Source organism: Atractosteus spatula, chromosome 12 (genome assembly GCF_055471065.1).
Source record: "Atractosteus spatula isolate fAtrSpa1 chromosome 12, fAtrSpa1.hap1, whole genome shotgun sequence".
In the NCBI taxonomy this organism is placed as follows: domain Eukaryota; kingdom Metazoa; phylum Chordata; class Actinopteri; order Semionotiformes; family Lepisosteidae; genus Atractosteus; species Atractosteus spatula.
The window spans coordinates 13555128-13572919 of NC_142717.1; the positions used below are offsets into that span (position 1 = coordinate 13555128).

Consider the following 17792-nt stretch of genomic DNA (forward strand, 5'->3'; position numbering starts at 1 on the left):
CAGCTGCAAACCTCTCTAGTGCATTCCTGAGGTCACAGTCAGATGTGACAAAGAGGACAATATCATCCACAAACAGCAGAGATACAACGATACAACCCTTAGGTCCCTTAAATTGGATACACTCCAAACCCCAGCTATGCCTTGGCAAAGTCTGACTCCCAGTTTGAGAATTATTGTGGACACAACTCTCGCTCCACAAATACATGGGCCAGATGGCACGTTGCAGCGTCACCGTCACCCCATAATCCAGCGGCACCTCCTCAAGATACCCCAGGATACACGGTCAAAAGCCTTCAATATATGTAGATAAGGGTGGCAGACTCATATGCCCCATCAAATATCCATGCTAGGACAAAGAGTGGATCTACTGTTCCACAGCCAGGACAGAATCCACTTTGTTACTTCTGTATCTGAGGCTGAACTATTGGGAGGAATGTCCTTTCCGGCACCCTGGCATAGGTTTTCCCAGGAAGGCTGAAACACACCCTCTCGTCCCCCTTTTGAAAAATGGGAACCATCAGACTAGTCTGCCAATTCAGAGGTACTGTCCCTGCCTTGCAAGCAACATTGAAGAGGTTTTACAACACTCTAACAATGTCCAGTGCCCTCCGCATTTCTGGCCAGATCTCATCCACCCCTGCAGCCCTAATCACTGCAATGACCTCAGCTACAGAAATAGACCTGGTCCCACCAGAGGCTCCCTGCACTGCCTCCTGAAAGGAGGGCATGTCAACAGAATTCAGGAGTTTCTCAGAATGCTACTTCTACTTTCAACAATATCCCCAGTCGAGATCAACATTTCCACACCTTTGCTGACAGCTTCTTGTGCAATGTCCCACCTTCCCCTCCATGGCCCCTCCAAACTCCTCCCAACATGCAAAATGCACAGAAGGCCCCTTCTTAAACAGCTTCCTTCACCACCAATGACCATCAGCAGGTCCTTATCTGGTACCAAACCATGGTGCTGAAGCAGGAGCTATATCTTTAGATGACGCTCTATGTTTTCTGGCCAATCTACATCCCCCTTCTTCCTGTTCTCACCTATGGTCATAAAGTTTGACCAAAAGAATGAGATTGCAAGTCCACGTATAGGAAATGAGGTTTCTCCATAGGGCTACTGGGCTTACACTCTGTAACAGAGTAAGTAGATCAGCAATCCAGAGGAACCTTGCAGTAAAGTCACTGCTCCTCTTGATTGATCACTGATCCTCTGGTTCAGGCATCTGGAGAGGATGCCCCCAGGGGACAACCCACTGGCAAGAAACCCTGGGGCAGCACTCAGGACACACTGAAGTGATTATATCTCTCTGCTGGCCTGGAAATCCCTCAGGAGGAGCCGGAGACAATTGCTGGGGAAAAGAGAAAGTCTGGTCTGCACAGTTAAGCCTGTTACTGCCATGACCCCCACAAGGAGTAGGCACTTAAAAAAATGGATAGATATCTAATAATTCTCTCCTCCTCTTCTACATTATGCATGTAACTACAAGCATTGTCTTCCCCTGTGGCATTCTTTCGAATCTGGTACAGGTATATACCTACACTCCAGCAATGATGCAAACAAGTGACAAGTTTTCTTCAAGGAAAAGAAAGTATTCAGTCACATATTAAATTCTCCTGCAATTAGAAAGATCTGCCGGGGCTTAGCCTTCTAAAGTTTTCTCCTTTATTTTACGATCATTCTTGTACATCCCTGACATTCCAGTCTTGACTTCCACTTTAAGAAAGCCAACCATTTCAGATACACTGTCAGATTTAATTCATACTGACACTGTAAATTGTGTTTTGGCCCTATAATTATGCAGCATTTACAGTAACTTAATTAAAACTTGGTGGAGAAACTCACTTCTGTTTTTCATAAACTTTTTACACATAATTCCCCTTTGTCTACTTCACTTTGGAGGAATAAATGGAATCACATTCTACCAGATATTTTCACGTGAAATGTCTTTGCTTCTTCCAGGACTGAAAATCATGATGTTCTTCTTTCTTTTTTTAAACTTGTATCGGTCTGCAATGCCTGCCTATGGCATCCCTTGAGGGCAAAGTTGTCTGAGCACCAAGTGCACAATCTGATTAGTTTTAAGGGCAAAACTAAAGGATTAGCTACTTTTGTTTTTATATCTCTTAAAGTCTTCATAGAAACAGTTAGAAGCTGTTACTATTTGGAATATAGACATGAAAGTTTCAGATATAGAACGATTACTTACTGTAGACAACATTAGGACAATATAAATTTGGTTTAAACAATCCTAATCCTAAATGATTCACCTAAATGTATTTCAAAGGTCATACTTAACTCCTAGTAGACACCATTACATGCAGTTAGCCTCTTGTGCCCATTCTGTCCAGCGGAACTGGTGCACACAATTAATTTGCTCATGCTTTGGGCATGTCTAGATATGGTGTAAGTGGTGTTCAATAATCAGTAGGTATAATTATTGCCACTGACCCATAGTTGTCCATAACACCAAGTATGGTGACACCGATGCATTTGGATGTGTGCATATCAGTAGTGCTGTTAATCCCACTGGCCTTTGGTCTTGCACAATCTGACCTGCCTAATGTTCCCACTTAATTGGTGCAGTTTTTCACTTCACTTCTGGGGCTGCTGGCACATAATGGCTGCCATGTTGCCAGCCTGATAAGTGCTACACTTAAGTAGTGGCTTCAGTGTTTTGGGATTCTTTGGAATGAAAAGCACTGTATTAATGCAGTTAATTATTAAATCATAACTCTTACCTTGACCTCTCACAAAAGATTTAGTTGTTGGCTATAGTTGTAGGTGCTGCAGTGGGAGACTCACCTGGATTCCCTCACCTGGTGTTATTGGGAGTCAGGTTTAGTGTCGGACCAGACTAGGTGACTTGCAGGCAGGAAGTACTGCTATCATGAAGTCCTTGTAGCACAGTGTTAGCTTAGCTGTCTGAGTCAAGGGGGACCACTGAAGAAGAGGTGGGGACATAAGGAGTGTTTTTGTATTAAAAAGTAGTTCACAATAAAAAAAATGTACGAGTGACATAACATGGGTTAACTAACCTGTGTTTCAGCATGAAACCTCAAGCCAGGTCAGTCGGATGAAAATGTTCTGTAAAAGAATCAACAAATCACAACAGGCTCATTGTGATTAAAGTGTTCCCATTTATGCAGCAGTTATACAGCTGCATAATTTATAGATTGTTTTAACAGTCATTATATCTGAATTCCATTCAGGTTTTACAGTTTCTAATTAAGGAAATGTACTGAGCACAGGTGCAAGATCTTTAGAATAGAAGTGCTGAACAGAAGGACTTTGAGATCCACAAGTCTCGTGTGCTGCAATAAGCTGAAGTTGAGCTTTTGCACTACATATCCTTCATCAAGTAACAGGTGCTTTAATATTAGACTTCCAAGTCAGACATACTGAATTTGACAGCAGACCTTGAGTAATTATAAGTCTTATTCACATAATCTGTTTTGACAAACAAAAACATACAGACATTATAATGGATAAATGAATTAAATTCATATAATGGAGGTGACATTTACAGTTGTATGCAAATGTTTGGGCACCCCTGGTCAAATTGCATGTTTCACAGAATCTCTTAGTGAACAGAGGTTCACAACACAACGTCTGCAGGGTACAAACTTAAATATGACACATTTCTGCACATTTGAATGAACAATTACTACTTAATTGTAATTAGTACTTACTTCTTATATATTTCCTGAATTTAACTGATTGAAATAAATAAATAAAACAGTGAATGTGTTGTTAACTTCTTCACTTAATTTCTTCGTTACTTTGAGATTCAGTGAAACGTGCAATTTGACCAGGGGTGCCCACACTTTCGCATACAACTGTATGTATTTGGGTGTGGCACAGTGGCTAGCATTGCTGCCTTGCAGTGCTGAGGCCCTGGGTTCAATTCTGGATCTGTGTTCTCCCTGTGTTCACATGTGTTTCCTCCACAGTTCAAAGACATACAGGTAGGTTAATTGGCTCCTATGAAAACTGGCCCTGGTGTGATTGTCTGATTGTGTGTCTTGTGATGGACTGGTGTCTAGTATCATCTAGGGTGTGTTCTGTTTTGTGCCCATTGCTTGCCAGGATAGGCTCCAGCTCCCCCACACCCCTTTATTTAATTAAAAAAATGGATGGCTGGATTTACACATTTTTAATACTTTGCTAATGTAATTTAATGACTACATTTTTGCAGATAACCAATGGTACACATTTGGTGGTGAATTTCTGTTGCTTTGCTATTTTTTTATTAATGAAAAGTGTCTGTTGTGGGGAATCAAATCCATCAGCTTTTGTACAGTTTTAACTATTTCTTATCATTATGTGTATTTTATAATATGTAGGGTGTGTTCATCACTTTAGTTTCTGAATGACACTGGGGTTATGATTCATTTATGAGTCTTACACTCAATCGCTGTAGAATTTGTGAAAAAGTAGAATTTGAAAACCTATGAAAAAAGCAAATTTACAGAAGGTTTCTAAATTAATCTTATTAACAATAACAGAATCATTGGTACTGTAGATGCTATTGCTTGGTTCTTGAGCCCTTTAGCACTCCCATTTCTTTACTCATGTTAAGTGCAGAAGTTAGGCATTTGCTCTCATATTAGTAAAACATTGTGTTATTCCTAGAGGAAGTAAATGTAAGATTAATGTTAACATAATGTTTCCAGACATTTCAGTGTCACTTAGCAGTCTTAGACATTTGACATTGTACAGCTTTCTTCACACAATATTTTGTTCTTTACTCAGCCCTCCAGTTGTGTCCTTCTACTGAGTTGTTATCTCTTTTTTTAAGCTAACACTCCTGATAGGTCTGTATTGTGTATTAGCAGAAGTAGCCTTTTCACTTCATGGGTATAGAAAGAGATTCAAATGGTGTGAAAGATGAGGATTACCAAATAGTCAAAAGGCAAATGAGATCAGTTAGCTATTGGATGACTGCACATCATAAAAGTTATTCATGTGTTTACCTTGAGTTACCAGTTTTTTTAAATTCTGATTGAAATTGAGTTGGTTTGTTCTCACTCAAGCTACCATGTTTTAATAGTAATCAAAGTTTTCCTCAAATTAAAAATAGTTTTATAAGATATTGTTAATGCTCATAACACTCATATTTTGTAACTCAAGATTCTGTCTAAGATGCCTTTTGCACAACAGTGCATAGGAGCTCTTTCAGGTTTGTGGTGTTTTGAAAGCATGCAGTTTGTATGTATTATGGGAATAAATATAAATTAACAGTTCCTGTTTTGCAATACTATGGGTATCCATTTAAAGAAGCTTCTAATTCAGCCTTTTACGTTTATAAAACTAAAACTGCAGCAGTTTTATGTCACACTTCAACACCCTAGATTAAAATAAAAGGGCTGTAAATGCAAGTGCCCATGGAACCAAACTGTCATAAAGGCAGTGACTTAACTGACCTGCCTGTGAACTTTAAAGTTAAATTTAGCCATTGCATAAATTAGCCATGCATTTGTGTCATGATTCTTTATCTTCTGTGTTACGTTTTTGTGCATGTAAAACTTTATAATATTAATGAAACAATGTGTAAAATTCAGACCAAAGCATGTCTATTGAAAGAGCAGGTCATACAAGGATTTAGAATTCATCAGCTTTCAGACAAAAAGCTTTTTCACAGAAAGCCAGCCTAGTGTTTGATTAATTTCTGTTCTTATCAATGTTTTTCAATGAGATTAATAAGGATTACATACTTCAATTCCAGTGTTTTAATCTATACTATGTCATTGACACTGGTTTATCCTTATTTAAGGTTTATCATTTAAATGTTTAGTTGAAAGACTTGGCATCTGCATTCTTACTGGTTTAATGCAATGAATTGTAAATTTTATTTTTTGTATGAGACTCAACTTGTATGAGAAGAAACAGCTTCTAAAAAAGCAGTGCTTATGTTATTGTCAATGGATTAACCTTGTTCTCTTCTGCAAGTACTTCTAGCTAGCTTGCTGAATGTCTGCCTTGGTATTGTTCCAAAGTAGTCTTTCCTATCCTAGTATTCTCTTATCTTCCCAAGATCATAAATTTAATGTGATGCTGTGGTTGTTATGCATGTCATATAGTTTCCATTTATTTCTGCTGTGTTACTGTACTGTATGTTTAAACTATGAATACTATCAGTATTTGTTAGAAAAATAAGATATTATTTTATGATATTCATTAAGTGTTTTGCTGTCATTTTGATTAATTTACTATGATGCACTCAGCTGACTTTGAATAAACACTCAAATTTGAATAAACACTCAAATTTTTTTGAATAAACCGTGTTTGATTGGGAAAGAAAGGGTGATGGCATTATTTTACCTGTTCATTGTCAATATGTACATTAACAGTGCTACAGTAAATGCTTTGTTATCCAGCATTCTTGGGGAACAGAGGGTGCAGTATGCTGGTTTATGAAAGTTACTCCAGACTGTTCTGAAAAATGCTATAGATATGAATTAAGTCGTATATAACCTTTAACATGGTGGCACAGTGAAGCAGTGGTTAGCCTTGCTGCCTTGTATGGGCCTTGGGTTCGATACCAGACCTGAGAAGCTATCTACTGTATGTGTTGTTTGTCTCCTTTTGTTCACACTGGTTTCCTCTGGGTGCTCTAGTTTACTCCCACAATCCAAAGACATACTGGTAGGTTAATTGGGTTCCAGGAAAATTGGCCCTGGTGTGAGTGTTTGAGGGTCTGTGTGTTTGCCCTGTGATGGACTTGTCTCTGTCCAGGGCATATCTTGTCTCGTGCCAGTTACTTGCTAGGATAGGCTCCGGCCTATCTGGAATCAGATGAAATGGTTAGAAAATGGATTGATAACCTTTAACAAAACCTTAGAAGTACTCTAAAGTGTTGTTCTGACTCATCAGTTACATGCTGTATAAACACCTTGAAGTGTTTTGTGGAGAGGCAGTAATGTAGTATCATACAGTTCTCACATTACAATAATGATTTACTTTTACCACAGCTGTCCCAGAGAAAAAAGAACTCATGTGCTTTTAATTAAACCAACCACGTGGGTATATTCTTGGCAAAATCATTTAAAGTTGGGGTTATGATTATTTAATTTACTTACTGATTTAATCCGCTTGGTCACTTCCTCGTATTCACTATCTTTGTAATGACACTTATCTAGCCTTAAAAAGGAAACATTAAGAAACAATAGCATTTTTCTTTAAAAAGTACTTAGTAGCTGCATCAATATTTTTTAAACTGAAGAAGTAATTTAAGTCTGTTTCTCAATGTAAATATAAGGTGTTTAAAATTGACACTCCTCTTTCAAGCTACATATTTAAAAAGTTTAGAATGTGCAATTTCCTGCATTAAAAGACCAATGTTGTACTATCTTTTTTATGCAATGCTAATGTAACACTGTCTTAATACTTCCCCATAGCAGGCAGTAGCTATTAGTTTACTTCGTCTGCCAGGGGACAGGGGTAAACATCTATTATGGGGAGCAAGGTGTAGAAACCGGCTATGATTGGCTTCATTACTCTGCTCTCCTCCCCACTGATAGCTGGTGTGTGGTGAGCGTTCTGGTGCACTGTGGCTGCCGTTGCATCATCCAGGTGGATGCTGCACATTGGTGGTGGTGGAGGGGAGTCCCCATTACCTGTAAAGTGCTTTGAGTGTCCAGAAAAGAGCTATATACAGTAACAGTAAGCAATTATTATTATTATTATTATTATTATTATTATTATTATTATTATTATTATTATTATTATTGCTTACAGACACTGAGTAAGCTTAGGAGCTACAATACCCATAAAACCCATTGGGTGCCTTCCTGATGGCATCTTTGCTACAAATCCCTACTTATTCAACATTGTTGGTCTGTTGGTCTGTCACCAACACATGAGAAATAACAGCCAGCCTGCACAAGGATGCTACTCCTGACTTCTGTGCCTCAATCCCTTGTCACCTAGTTACACCAATTCATGGAAAAATGGTAAAGTACCAGGAAATTGGATCATATGTTGTGTTAGGGGTACTGTTTTATAAGTTAACCTAAGTAGAAGTAGTAGTCGAAATATTATATTAAGTAATATATATAGAGTTATTTTATATAGCGCCTTTAAAAGTAGCACCTCAAAGCACTTTACAGTAGTGGTAAAAAACGGAACAAAAGAAAACAGTAGAAATGCTATTATATCACAAATAAAGACTTAAGTAATATTTGAAAATATTTCACTTTGATCTATATTATTTATATATATTGTGTTTGAATTATAAAGTCTCAAGTTTTACATGGACGTGCCTTTCAGTCATGCTGTGCTTCAAGTCCCACCCGTAGTCACGCATATTTTGACTACTAGCTCTTATATGAGGGCATAAAGACAAAAGGCAAATATTTACAATACTTTGGGATTTTCTAAGTGGATTTTTTTAATTATTACCTTTTTTATTTCTTAAGGGTCTACTTAGAACAGGAGGTGTCTCACCATGCACAGTATGTACTGTAGTTTTTAATTTGGCATGTGAGCTGAATACATAAACAAAAAGCTACATTACATCCCGGCATCCCACACACCAGGGACAGCAGGGTTAATGAATTCCGTTAACATCCACAGCTATCCATACTGTATATCAACATCAGCATTACCACCATTTTTGCAAATTGAAATATTGATCTAAATATAGTGCAGACCTATATGATCTACAATGCAATTTATGGTAGGTGCAAACGTCATTCAAATCACTAATCAAAACTATCACTACTCTTTAGTGTGGCCTCTATTTATTTTTTACTGTACATGTTGATTTTCTTTTAAATATATGTTTTAAAGCCTATTATAGGTATAATTAAAATCTGAAATAAAACTGTTTCTAATTAATATTTATACACAATTACTAATAATTATGTATACTGTATATATTTAAAAAGCAATAATTCTATTAGTGTTATACAGTATGATGACATATCCTATCAATGTAATCATTGCATTTAATCAAATTAAATTGTTGCTACTATGCATACAGTATGCAGTATGCTGCAAAGCACTAATGGGTTAATAAATACTTCATACTGTACTGATTTTTTTGACAAACACACGCAGCTCCGGTACTTTCAAGATTCACTGTGCCACACCTACAGTACTTACACCTTGCGCAATCTGTATGGCTGCATCTGTAGGTGCCAGACCTGACCTCCATTGAACATTTGTGGAATGAGCTGGGATTACAAGTGGCATTCAGGGCTCAGAGACCAGTGAACAGGTACAGACTTGTCTGACCTGTACAGAGAAATAGAACATAATCCATGAAGACCGCTCCTGCCACCTGGTTGTAAAGCATGTATTGGTGATGTACTGCTTTTACTGCTTCCAAAAGTGACCACACATGCTACATGCTGGTGACCTTCACAGTAGCATTCTTGTTGGTCAACCCTGTTGATGACAAATATTAAGTAGAATAATGAATATAATTATGTCTTTTCAGTAAAATGTCAGTCCACCCACTACAAAAGCAAAATTAATTTTATATACATTGGGGTTTTTTTTCCCTGCAGCACTCATTATAGTTGATGACTAGATGATTCTGGAAATGGGTGTCCTTTATCTCTTCACAGAGTTGGATAAAAATGACGTACGTTTTCTTACACAGCCTAACCTACAGTATGGTATGAACAGATCCTTTTTAAGGGAACAATTGCACTTATATTGTTCAGTTTCATCTTGATCTACCTGGTGGTGTGGCCATTGTCTATGTACAGTACACTATCTATAGTTTTTTCAGTAAGTTCAGAATGAGAACTGGTTGTTTTTAAAGCCAATTTTCAAGATGTATCATCACCCCACCACAATCTTACAGCAGAACGGAATCATCTTAAGTGAGTTTTGTGAGTGTGTTTTGTCATTCTCAAGTTGCCTGCGTTCAAACCTTGCTAATGAGAGAAATTATACTTGTTTTTGTTGGACAAAAATTGAAATAAGTGGAAAACAGCATAAAAAGTCAACAAATATAAACACATGACTAAAATGCTGAATATTTTATAACTTAAAAACCTGAAAACAATTTACCATGGTCAGTTTTAACAAGATATCCTTAAAGACTGCACAAATCAAAAAGTTTTGATACTATGAGTCACCACTTATAAAGTGCAAAATGATACTGTTTCACTGGAAAAAGTAATTATATAACTTTTTAAACAAAGCAAACTACTCAAGATGTGTCATGACTATAAACCAGTACTTTTGGATTTTTGTAACAGATGTACAGTATGTGTGAGTGTCTGTTAGTATTGCTGTCCTGGCAGTATGTATAAAAATACTATTGACAGCATTCCTCGCAGTACACAAGTTTAAATGTGAAACCTAAAAGATTTGGAGAGGCTGTTTTGCATACTGCCCAACTCAACTTAAGCCTGTGATACCTGTTCAATCCCATGAATGTCTTTCTGTGTTATTTTCAGAAGAGAATGTACCCATGTAAATGTCAGTTTTCCTAAGGCATTCAACTGAGCCAGGTTCCATAAAAGAGTATTTAACTGCAGGGGGATTTTAGGGACAAATTGCTGACATTTCCATTGTACTTGAGGATTAGTGTTAAGCTGTGGCTTCACATGGAAGAGACTTCTTTACTTCAAATGACTTATGATATAATAATGCAAAGTATTCCACCCTTTTTGTCAGTATGTGAAGCCAGAATCAAACACAGTTTGCTGAAGGTAGTAATTGGAAATCAAACTTTGCACTTGATGCATTTTGACATTTTGATCTAAGATGCTGAGTTGTTTATTCCTTTACAGAAATGTTTTTTTTTTTTACTCTTAACCAAAGAATATCTGACAAACATTTGATAGCAAGTGCTCATAATGTATTACAATAAAACGAAAAAAATCATATATTTTTTTTCTCAACAGATGTTTAAAAACTCATTTTTTTAAGCTCCAAATAGTCATTTACAAACAATAAAATTCTAACTGTTTTCTTTCTTTTTTAATTACAGTATTTTATTGCATTTAAATTACTAGTCTTGGCTGTGTTCACATACTCTATGCCTAATTATTTCTTAATTATGAAATGGAGTAAACGTAGGAAATGTTGTAAATGTAGGAATCTAAACCCAAATCCCATATCCATAAATTGATAATTATATATAAGTAAGAATAATACATTGTAAGTAAGGAGAATATGCAGCAACATTAGCAGCAAAAACTAATGCCATTTGTAGTTTAAAAGTATTTTATTTCTGTTAACATCCATCCATTTTTTACTGTTTTTTCCAGACTAGGGTAGTGGAGGAGCCAACGGGTGCAAGGCGGGAGTTCATTATAATACTGTTAATTATTCTATTTAATAATTCCTTAGATTTGAAAAGACTTGAAATCTGTATGGAGCTTTTCAGCCCAAAGGATGCCAAAGCCATCTCACGTAGAAAGGACCCATTTCATACGGCTCGGAGCTGCAGGACCTGTGTGGGTGACGTGCAGTATCATGTCAGCATTATGCACCAACATCCCTGCTGCGCAGCAGTTCAGGGAAAGAGAAAGAAACTGCTTCGCCGTTTGACTAAAGAAACGTTAGGAAGACCAGATTGTACTAGCCCAGAGAGGACTATACTAGGGATAACACCCCCTGTTCTGTTGTGTCAGCAATGTGATTTCTTTTTATGTGAAAAATGACACCTCCTACAGTGCAGCGTCCTTGGTTACCTTACTGGGGTGTTGGTTCTGAAAATCTCATCCACATAGTGTACCTCTTAGGGGTCCTTCAATATCCCCTTTAACTGCAACCTGGTTTTGCTAGAAGGTGTGCTATCCCAGTAATTGGTCTGGCCTTCCTTAGCTTCTGAAATCTGACGAGATCAGACTAGGTGGTAGGGCTGCTCTCAGAACTGCCTGAATGTACAGTTATTGTTTCTCCTACTTTTTTTCTTGTTAAATGATTAAAACACATGAAATGAGTATCCAGGATTTTAGAAGTACATGTGTTACTCATTACAGATTTCAAAATAAGTGTGAAAGACAAGACAAGAATGTTGTCGGCTTAGAAAACTAGAATCAATCAGCTGTTGACACATCCTTTATTTAGATTTATTAAGGGATAATTTTCTTCATTAATTTTTACTTTATTTACTTGAAGTAATTCCAAGTGAAGTCCTTCTCCAGCTGTTTTGTTTTTAAATACGTGCTCTGCTTTTACATCAGTATTAAAAGTTTTGTGTATGTAACACATAGTACATAGGGGAAGATTCCAGTATTTTAAAGTTATTTTATTTTGACCTTTTAATTCTGAGCATATAGCATTTCTTGCCCTATTCAATAAAATCAGTCATTTTATTTTAATGGACTGAGGTGCAACTATCTTGTTCGTAACCCGATTATCATCGATTTGCCTGACACTTGGCTGTAATATATTAAAGGTCAACATCTAGTGCAAAAACATTTCAGAACTACCTCTTTGACACTTACACATTGTCCGGCCCCATTAAAATGAGCACCCCACATTGTGAACAGCATTTAATTTTTAATAGGCCACGAGAGAGCAATAATCAAGTGGATTAAGTCAATGTTTGGTAGAGTGTCCTGCAGCATTGTATGGTGCTTAATCCTGTGAAGGCACTGAATCAGACAGATTAGCAGATTGCAGGTTTTGCCAAATGTGGAGAGGTTTTTGCTGAAGCTCTTGTGTGTTACTTGGCAGAAGCTGGTTTTTCCACAGGCCCCCGCACAGTGAATAGCTTCATTTCATAGAGAGAGTGCTTGCATAACTGAATATTTCTAAAAACATACACATTACTAGATATTTTGTTTCACAAATGCTGCATGTCTTTTTTTTTAATTTTAGTCTTGATTGCGTAACAGTAAATGTCTCAACAATACCTCTTATCAGCATGATGTAGCACTAGAAAGCTGCAGTAAGTTGAAATGGCAGCTTCAGCCTTTGCCAATGGTTTCAGTCTTGAATGCAGTGAACAATATTCCTAAACTATTAAGTGATTAATGGGTGTGATCTGACCACAGGTTAAGCTATATATATATATTACATAGTTACATAGTTATATTGTCACAGTCAGGTGCCTCAGCCAGTCGCGGCTGGTATCATCCAAATCAGTAAAGTTGCCGGGGCATCTGAAGCGAGGGCAGGAGTATAGGATGTGGTCGGCCGTCTGCTCCTTGCCATCGCCGCATTCGCAAGTTGGGTCATCAGTGAGACCCCACTTGTGTAGGGTGGCCCGGAAACGGCCATGTCCGGTTCTTAGTCGGCACAGGTTAAGCTGAGGATCCACTTGATGGCACCATCATAGAACGTTCCTAAAAATAACCAAGTCTTCTTTATGTTTCTACTTTTTTCAGGAGTGATTCAGTTAATAGACCATAGTTAATTCCTGAAACATGAATGTCACTCACAGCAGTATTTATTTTGAATCGAGCTCATTGATCTATTGCATATTTGACCTTTTTCTTTCAACACTATTTGTAGCTTTCAAATTAGATACAATATATTACTTGACAAATTTCACAAAGCATCTCTAAACAGAATTTCACATTCATTCTTCTAAACAATAAAAACATTCAAATGTTTTAATTGCCTGGAATATCTTGGAAGGCTTTGCAATATATCTCATTCTTTTTTTTTTTAAATCTTCTTAAGAATAATTAGACTTCAAATGTTTGCCGAGCGCTTTCTACTGCCTTTGCAGTAAAATGTGTCTTACTTATAACTTAAAGTTATGTGGTGTATTTTGCTCATTTTTAATTGTTGCTAAGTTGAAGATCTTTTGTGTTCTTGAGCTCTTTCATTGATCCAATTGAAAAGTAATCAAGAAGAACTGAGAATTTGAACATGGAAAATGTTCCATCTGTAACCACTAGATGTCTCTTTTCACACCAACAAAATGACAAAAACCTACACACAGCACACCACAGCACAAAAAAGCACAAAAAAAATAGGAAATCATGCTTCTGTTTTTAAAGTTGTTGTTATGGTTATACAGAATATGCCACTATTTCTATAAGGGAAAATAATGCCATTTGTTTAATTAAAGTAATTTGTTTAATTAAAGTACTTGATTTTCTGAGTGTTTGTTCTAGTGATTTGTCTTTTAAACCAATTACGTAATGTCTGATTATGTCTGGTGCAGATTGTAGATACCTCCTTAACATACTGCGTTTTTGAAAAGATAAGGAATTCCAAGGGCATTTCAATGTAAGGGTTTGACGTACTCATATAACAATTTCACAGTTTTTAAAGGGTTAATTCACAGACTAAAGAAAGTTTTTTTAATCATTTTAATTACTTTATAATCTATGGCACAATATTATTTATACTTTACCTACACACCATGCTTAGGGGGGGAGTTTTTATTGGAAAGAAATTTAATATTAAAAATACAAAGCCAAAATATTCTAATTCGATGAGTCTCTACCACTGAGTTAATACATACTGCAGGAACTTTTGGTACAATCTACTGCGGCAGATCTGTTGGATAAGTCTCTACCACCTTTGCACATTCTAGGTTTGGCAATATTTTAGCATTATCCATTACAAAACTGTTCAATCTCTGTCAGGCTCCTTGAACAGCACTGATGGACAGTCCTCTTCAAGGCCTGCCACAAAAGTTTGATTAAATTTAGCTCAAGTCTCTGACTGGGTCATGCAAAGACATTTACCTTTTGTTCCTTTGCCACTCCAGTGTAGTGTTGTGATGTGGTGATTGGTTATGCCTGAGCAAATTCAGGATTGCTATTGCGAGTGGGGTGGACACAAATCCAACCAATCTATTTCAGTTTTTTTTATTTGTAATTAATATTCTAAAAAAATTAAACAATTTTCACTTGGAAGTGGTGGGGTAGGACGTGCAGATAAATGAAAAAATCAGTATTAATTTCACGCTATAAGGCAATGAAATTTAAGCATTTTGAAAGGGGCTGTGGGCTTTCTATAGGCTCAGTACTTGCACAGTGCTTTTAGAGTACAAGGTCAGCTCAATGGAGTTATCTTCCTTGGGTTCTTCATATGGCCTTGTGGATGTAACCTGATGTAACAGGTTAGGGAAAAATCCTGTTTTAATAGAGAAAAAGATGGATAAATAGCGTTATTAATTAATTCAGGTGGGTAGCTGCGTCAGCATGCGTAGGCTGCAAAGGAACAAGTGATAGGTTTATTCCATGCTGAAAAAAAGAAGAAAGAAAACACAACGTTTCGGCCGTGGAGCCTTCTTCAGGCCGAAACGTTGTGTTTTCTTTCTTCTTTTTTTCAGCATGGAATAAACCTATTACTTGTTCCTTTAATAAATATTTAATAATTTCTGAGAAACAGTTGAAAGGCTGCTGTTATGGATGGATGTCTTGATGTAGAGTACAAAAGGGCTGAGATATTCTTGTCTTGATAGAAGCATTAGTTGATGTTGTGAAGGAAGAACAAAACTGCACCTAAAACATTAAACATCCCTGCAGACAGTTAATAGACTGAGCAAATATATGACTCTTCATTTAAAACACTTACTTGCTGGTTTATTTGAAATTGTTTGTTAATTATTCAGTTTGGGCTCCTGAGTGGCTCACCCAGGAAAGGTTCTTGCTAACATCCAGGTTGGGTTCTGTGATCCAGGCTTTACCATTTGAACCCCATGAATAAATTAAGTGGAACACATCTACTCAGAAACAGTTTGAAAGGTACCTGTTATGGAGTCATTAGCCTACTGTGACTGGTTCACAATTGGCTTAGCACTGCCTCATGTAGGCCGGAAAAGGCAGTATGTCAGCTAGACAGTCAGGACTTTCTTGGGTCCCGGCATTACAGTGACCCCTGCAGACATCTGTAGGCTCAGAGTAATGTAAATCATGACTTTCCTCCAGTCAAGTTCAAGTTCAGGTTCAAGTTTATTGTTATTATACTCATATACAGGTATATGGTATAACGAAATGCTATTTAGCTAGCTCGCAGACGATAAGTAGTACAAAAAAACAACAATACAATTGTATAATAAAAGAAAGACAGAGACAACAGGCAGTGTGCAAAACAACAACAGGCAATGTGCAAAACAACAAAAAGGTAATAGGTAATGTGCAAAACAACATCAGATGTGCAAAAACATGCATCAACAGAATGAAATAAAAGGATAGAAATTATGGGGAGTGAGCTTTTTGACATGTAAGGTAGAGGTAGATATCAATGTGAGTTTTTGGTAAGAAAGAAGGCACTGTGAGGTTCAGATCATACAATAGGTGAGAGGTGAGGTGAAAGTGAGAGAGGCTGGGAGTTTAATAGTTTGATAGTGTGGGGGTAAAAACTGTCTCTGAGTCTAGTAGTCCGGGCCCGAATGCTCCGGTACCGTTTTCCAGATGGTAGAGGGTCATACAGTCTATAGCTGGGGTGTGTGGGGTCTTTGATGATGCATAGAGCTTTCCTCAAGCACCGTTTGTCATAAATGTCCTGTATAGATGGGAGGGCAACCACAGTCATGGACTGGCTCAATCAGTACTGAGCATCCAGTCTGGGTCTGTGCTACTTGAGGCGTGTTTAAAAGAGCGGTTTGAAAATGGGTGAATCAGAGGAGTTTGCTTCCACTGCTTCCACACTCTTCCTCTTCTTACAGTATCACCCTGGTGATAAATAAAAATTCCAGATTGATTAAATTCTGACACAGGTTACCAGTACTTATATGGCTAACCTTTAACATCTGTTATACATAAGACTGGGCAGCAACCTTAATTGGAAAAACCTGTCTAAATTAACTTTCTCTTTTTCTCTTAATTTTTTCAGGTTCTCTTTGGTTGATAATTTATGACGGAAAGTCTAGAAAACTAAGGTAGGTTTAGGAGGAACAGTGTTGTTCTCTGTTTTTCTCAGCTTTGAGAATTGGAAGAGATCGGGATTTCAGCATGTTTAAGATGTCTTAATGGATCCCACTTTTACAGTATCTGCTTTAGAGTATGTCCTGAAAGCACTCTATGTTATGTTTTAAATTGCACGTCATACTTCTCTTGCTCTTAATGCATCACAGTAAAAAAAAAAATAGGATGCCAGAAGTAGAGCTTTTTAGGTTTTTGTCAAGAGGTTTTTATTTTCTAAACTTTACTTTCAGATCGTATTGTTCAAAGAAGATACGGAAATGATTTCTTGGCCATAATCCTCAGCAGTATGTCAGGTAAGAAAAGAAAATTTACATTAATTATGTATTCTGTATTAGAATATGTACACTAATTTCACAAAATGATTTTAGATGAATTAGCTGAAATTATTTAATTGTTCTTTTTGCTGGAAAGGGATGTTATCAGAGTGAGTTTGCTTCATACTTGGAATATTGTTTCATTATAGGTTGTCTTTAATTATAAAAAGTATGATTCTTCTTCTTCTCATTATATGATTATTATGACCGCATTGCATTTGAATGGGGTTTCTGCACTGTCTTTACGTTGCACATGACTTTGTAGTTTTGATGGCCTTTCTCATCGTTCAAAGACCCCAATCAGTAGTTGAAGGGAACAAGCATCATAATTGTCTGTCCTGAACTCTGAGTGGTTAAAGCCTATGGGAAATAATGGCAGAGTATGTAGTACAGATGCATGTACAAAGTGTTTAACCACAGATCTTAGAGGTGGCATCGTAAAGTGCCTGCAGGTGTGCAAAATTTAGGCATGAAATGGGAACTTGCAATACATACGTCATTGCCCGAAGGAGCTGTGGCTTGGAATGGCTTCAGGACATTCATTAATACACCTTTCTGAGACGGTGGGCTTCAACAACAAGCAGAGCCAAAGACCATCAAAGGATCCTATAGTAGACAGTAACCTTGACTAATTAAATATGTGGTGTTCTTGGCAGATAAAAAATAACTGTA

At 37.1% G+C, this 17792-nt stretch overlaps 1 protein-coding gene across 2 annotated transcripts in view; it reads left to right on the plus strand.

Annotated features, from left to right (window-relative positions):
* thrb (thyroid hormone receptor beta) overlaps positions 1–17792 on the plus strand; it is a 140329-nt gene that overhangs the window by 93972 nt on the left and 28565 nt on the right. For both annotated transcript variants that reach the window (XM_088928684.1, XM_088928682.1), the window contains exons 3-4: positions 16715–16760; positions 17037–17099. In XM_088928684.1, the coding sequence (XP_088784810.1) occupies positions 17093–17099 (7 nt within the window). In that variant the 5' untranslated portion in view covers positions 16715–16760; positions 17037–17092. The remainder of the gene's footprint in view (positions 1–16714; positions 16761–17036; positions 17100–17792) is intronic.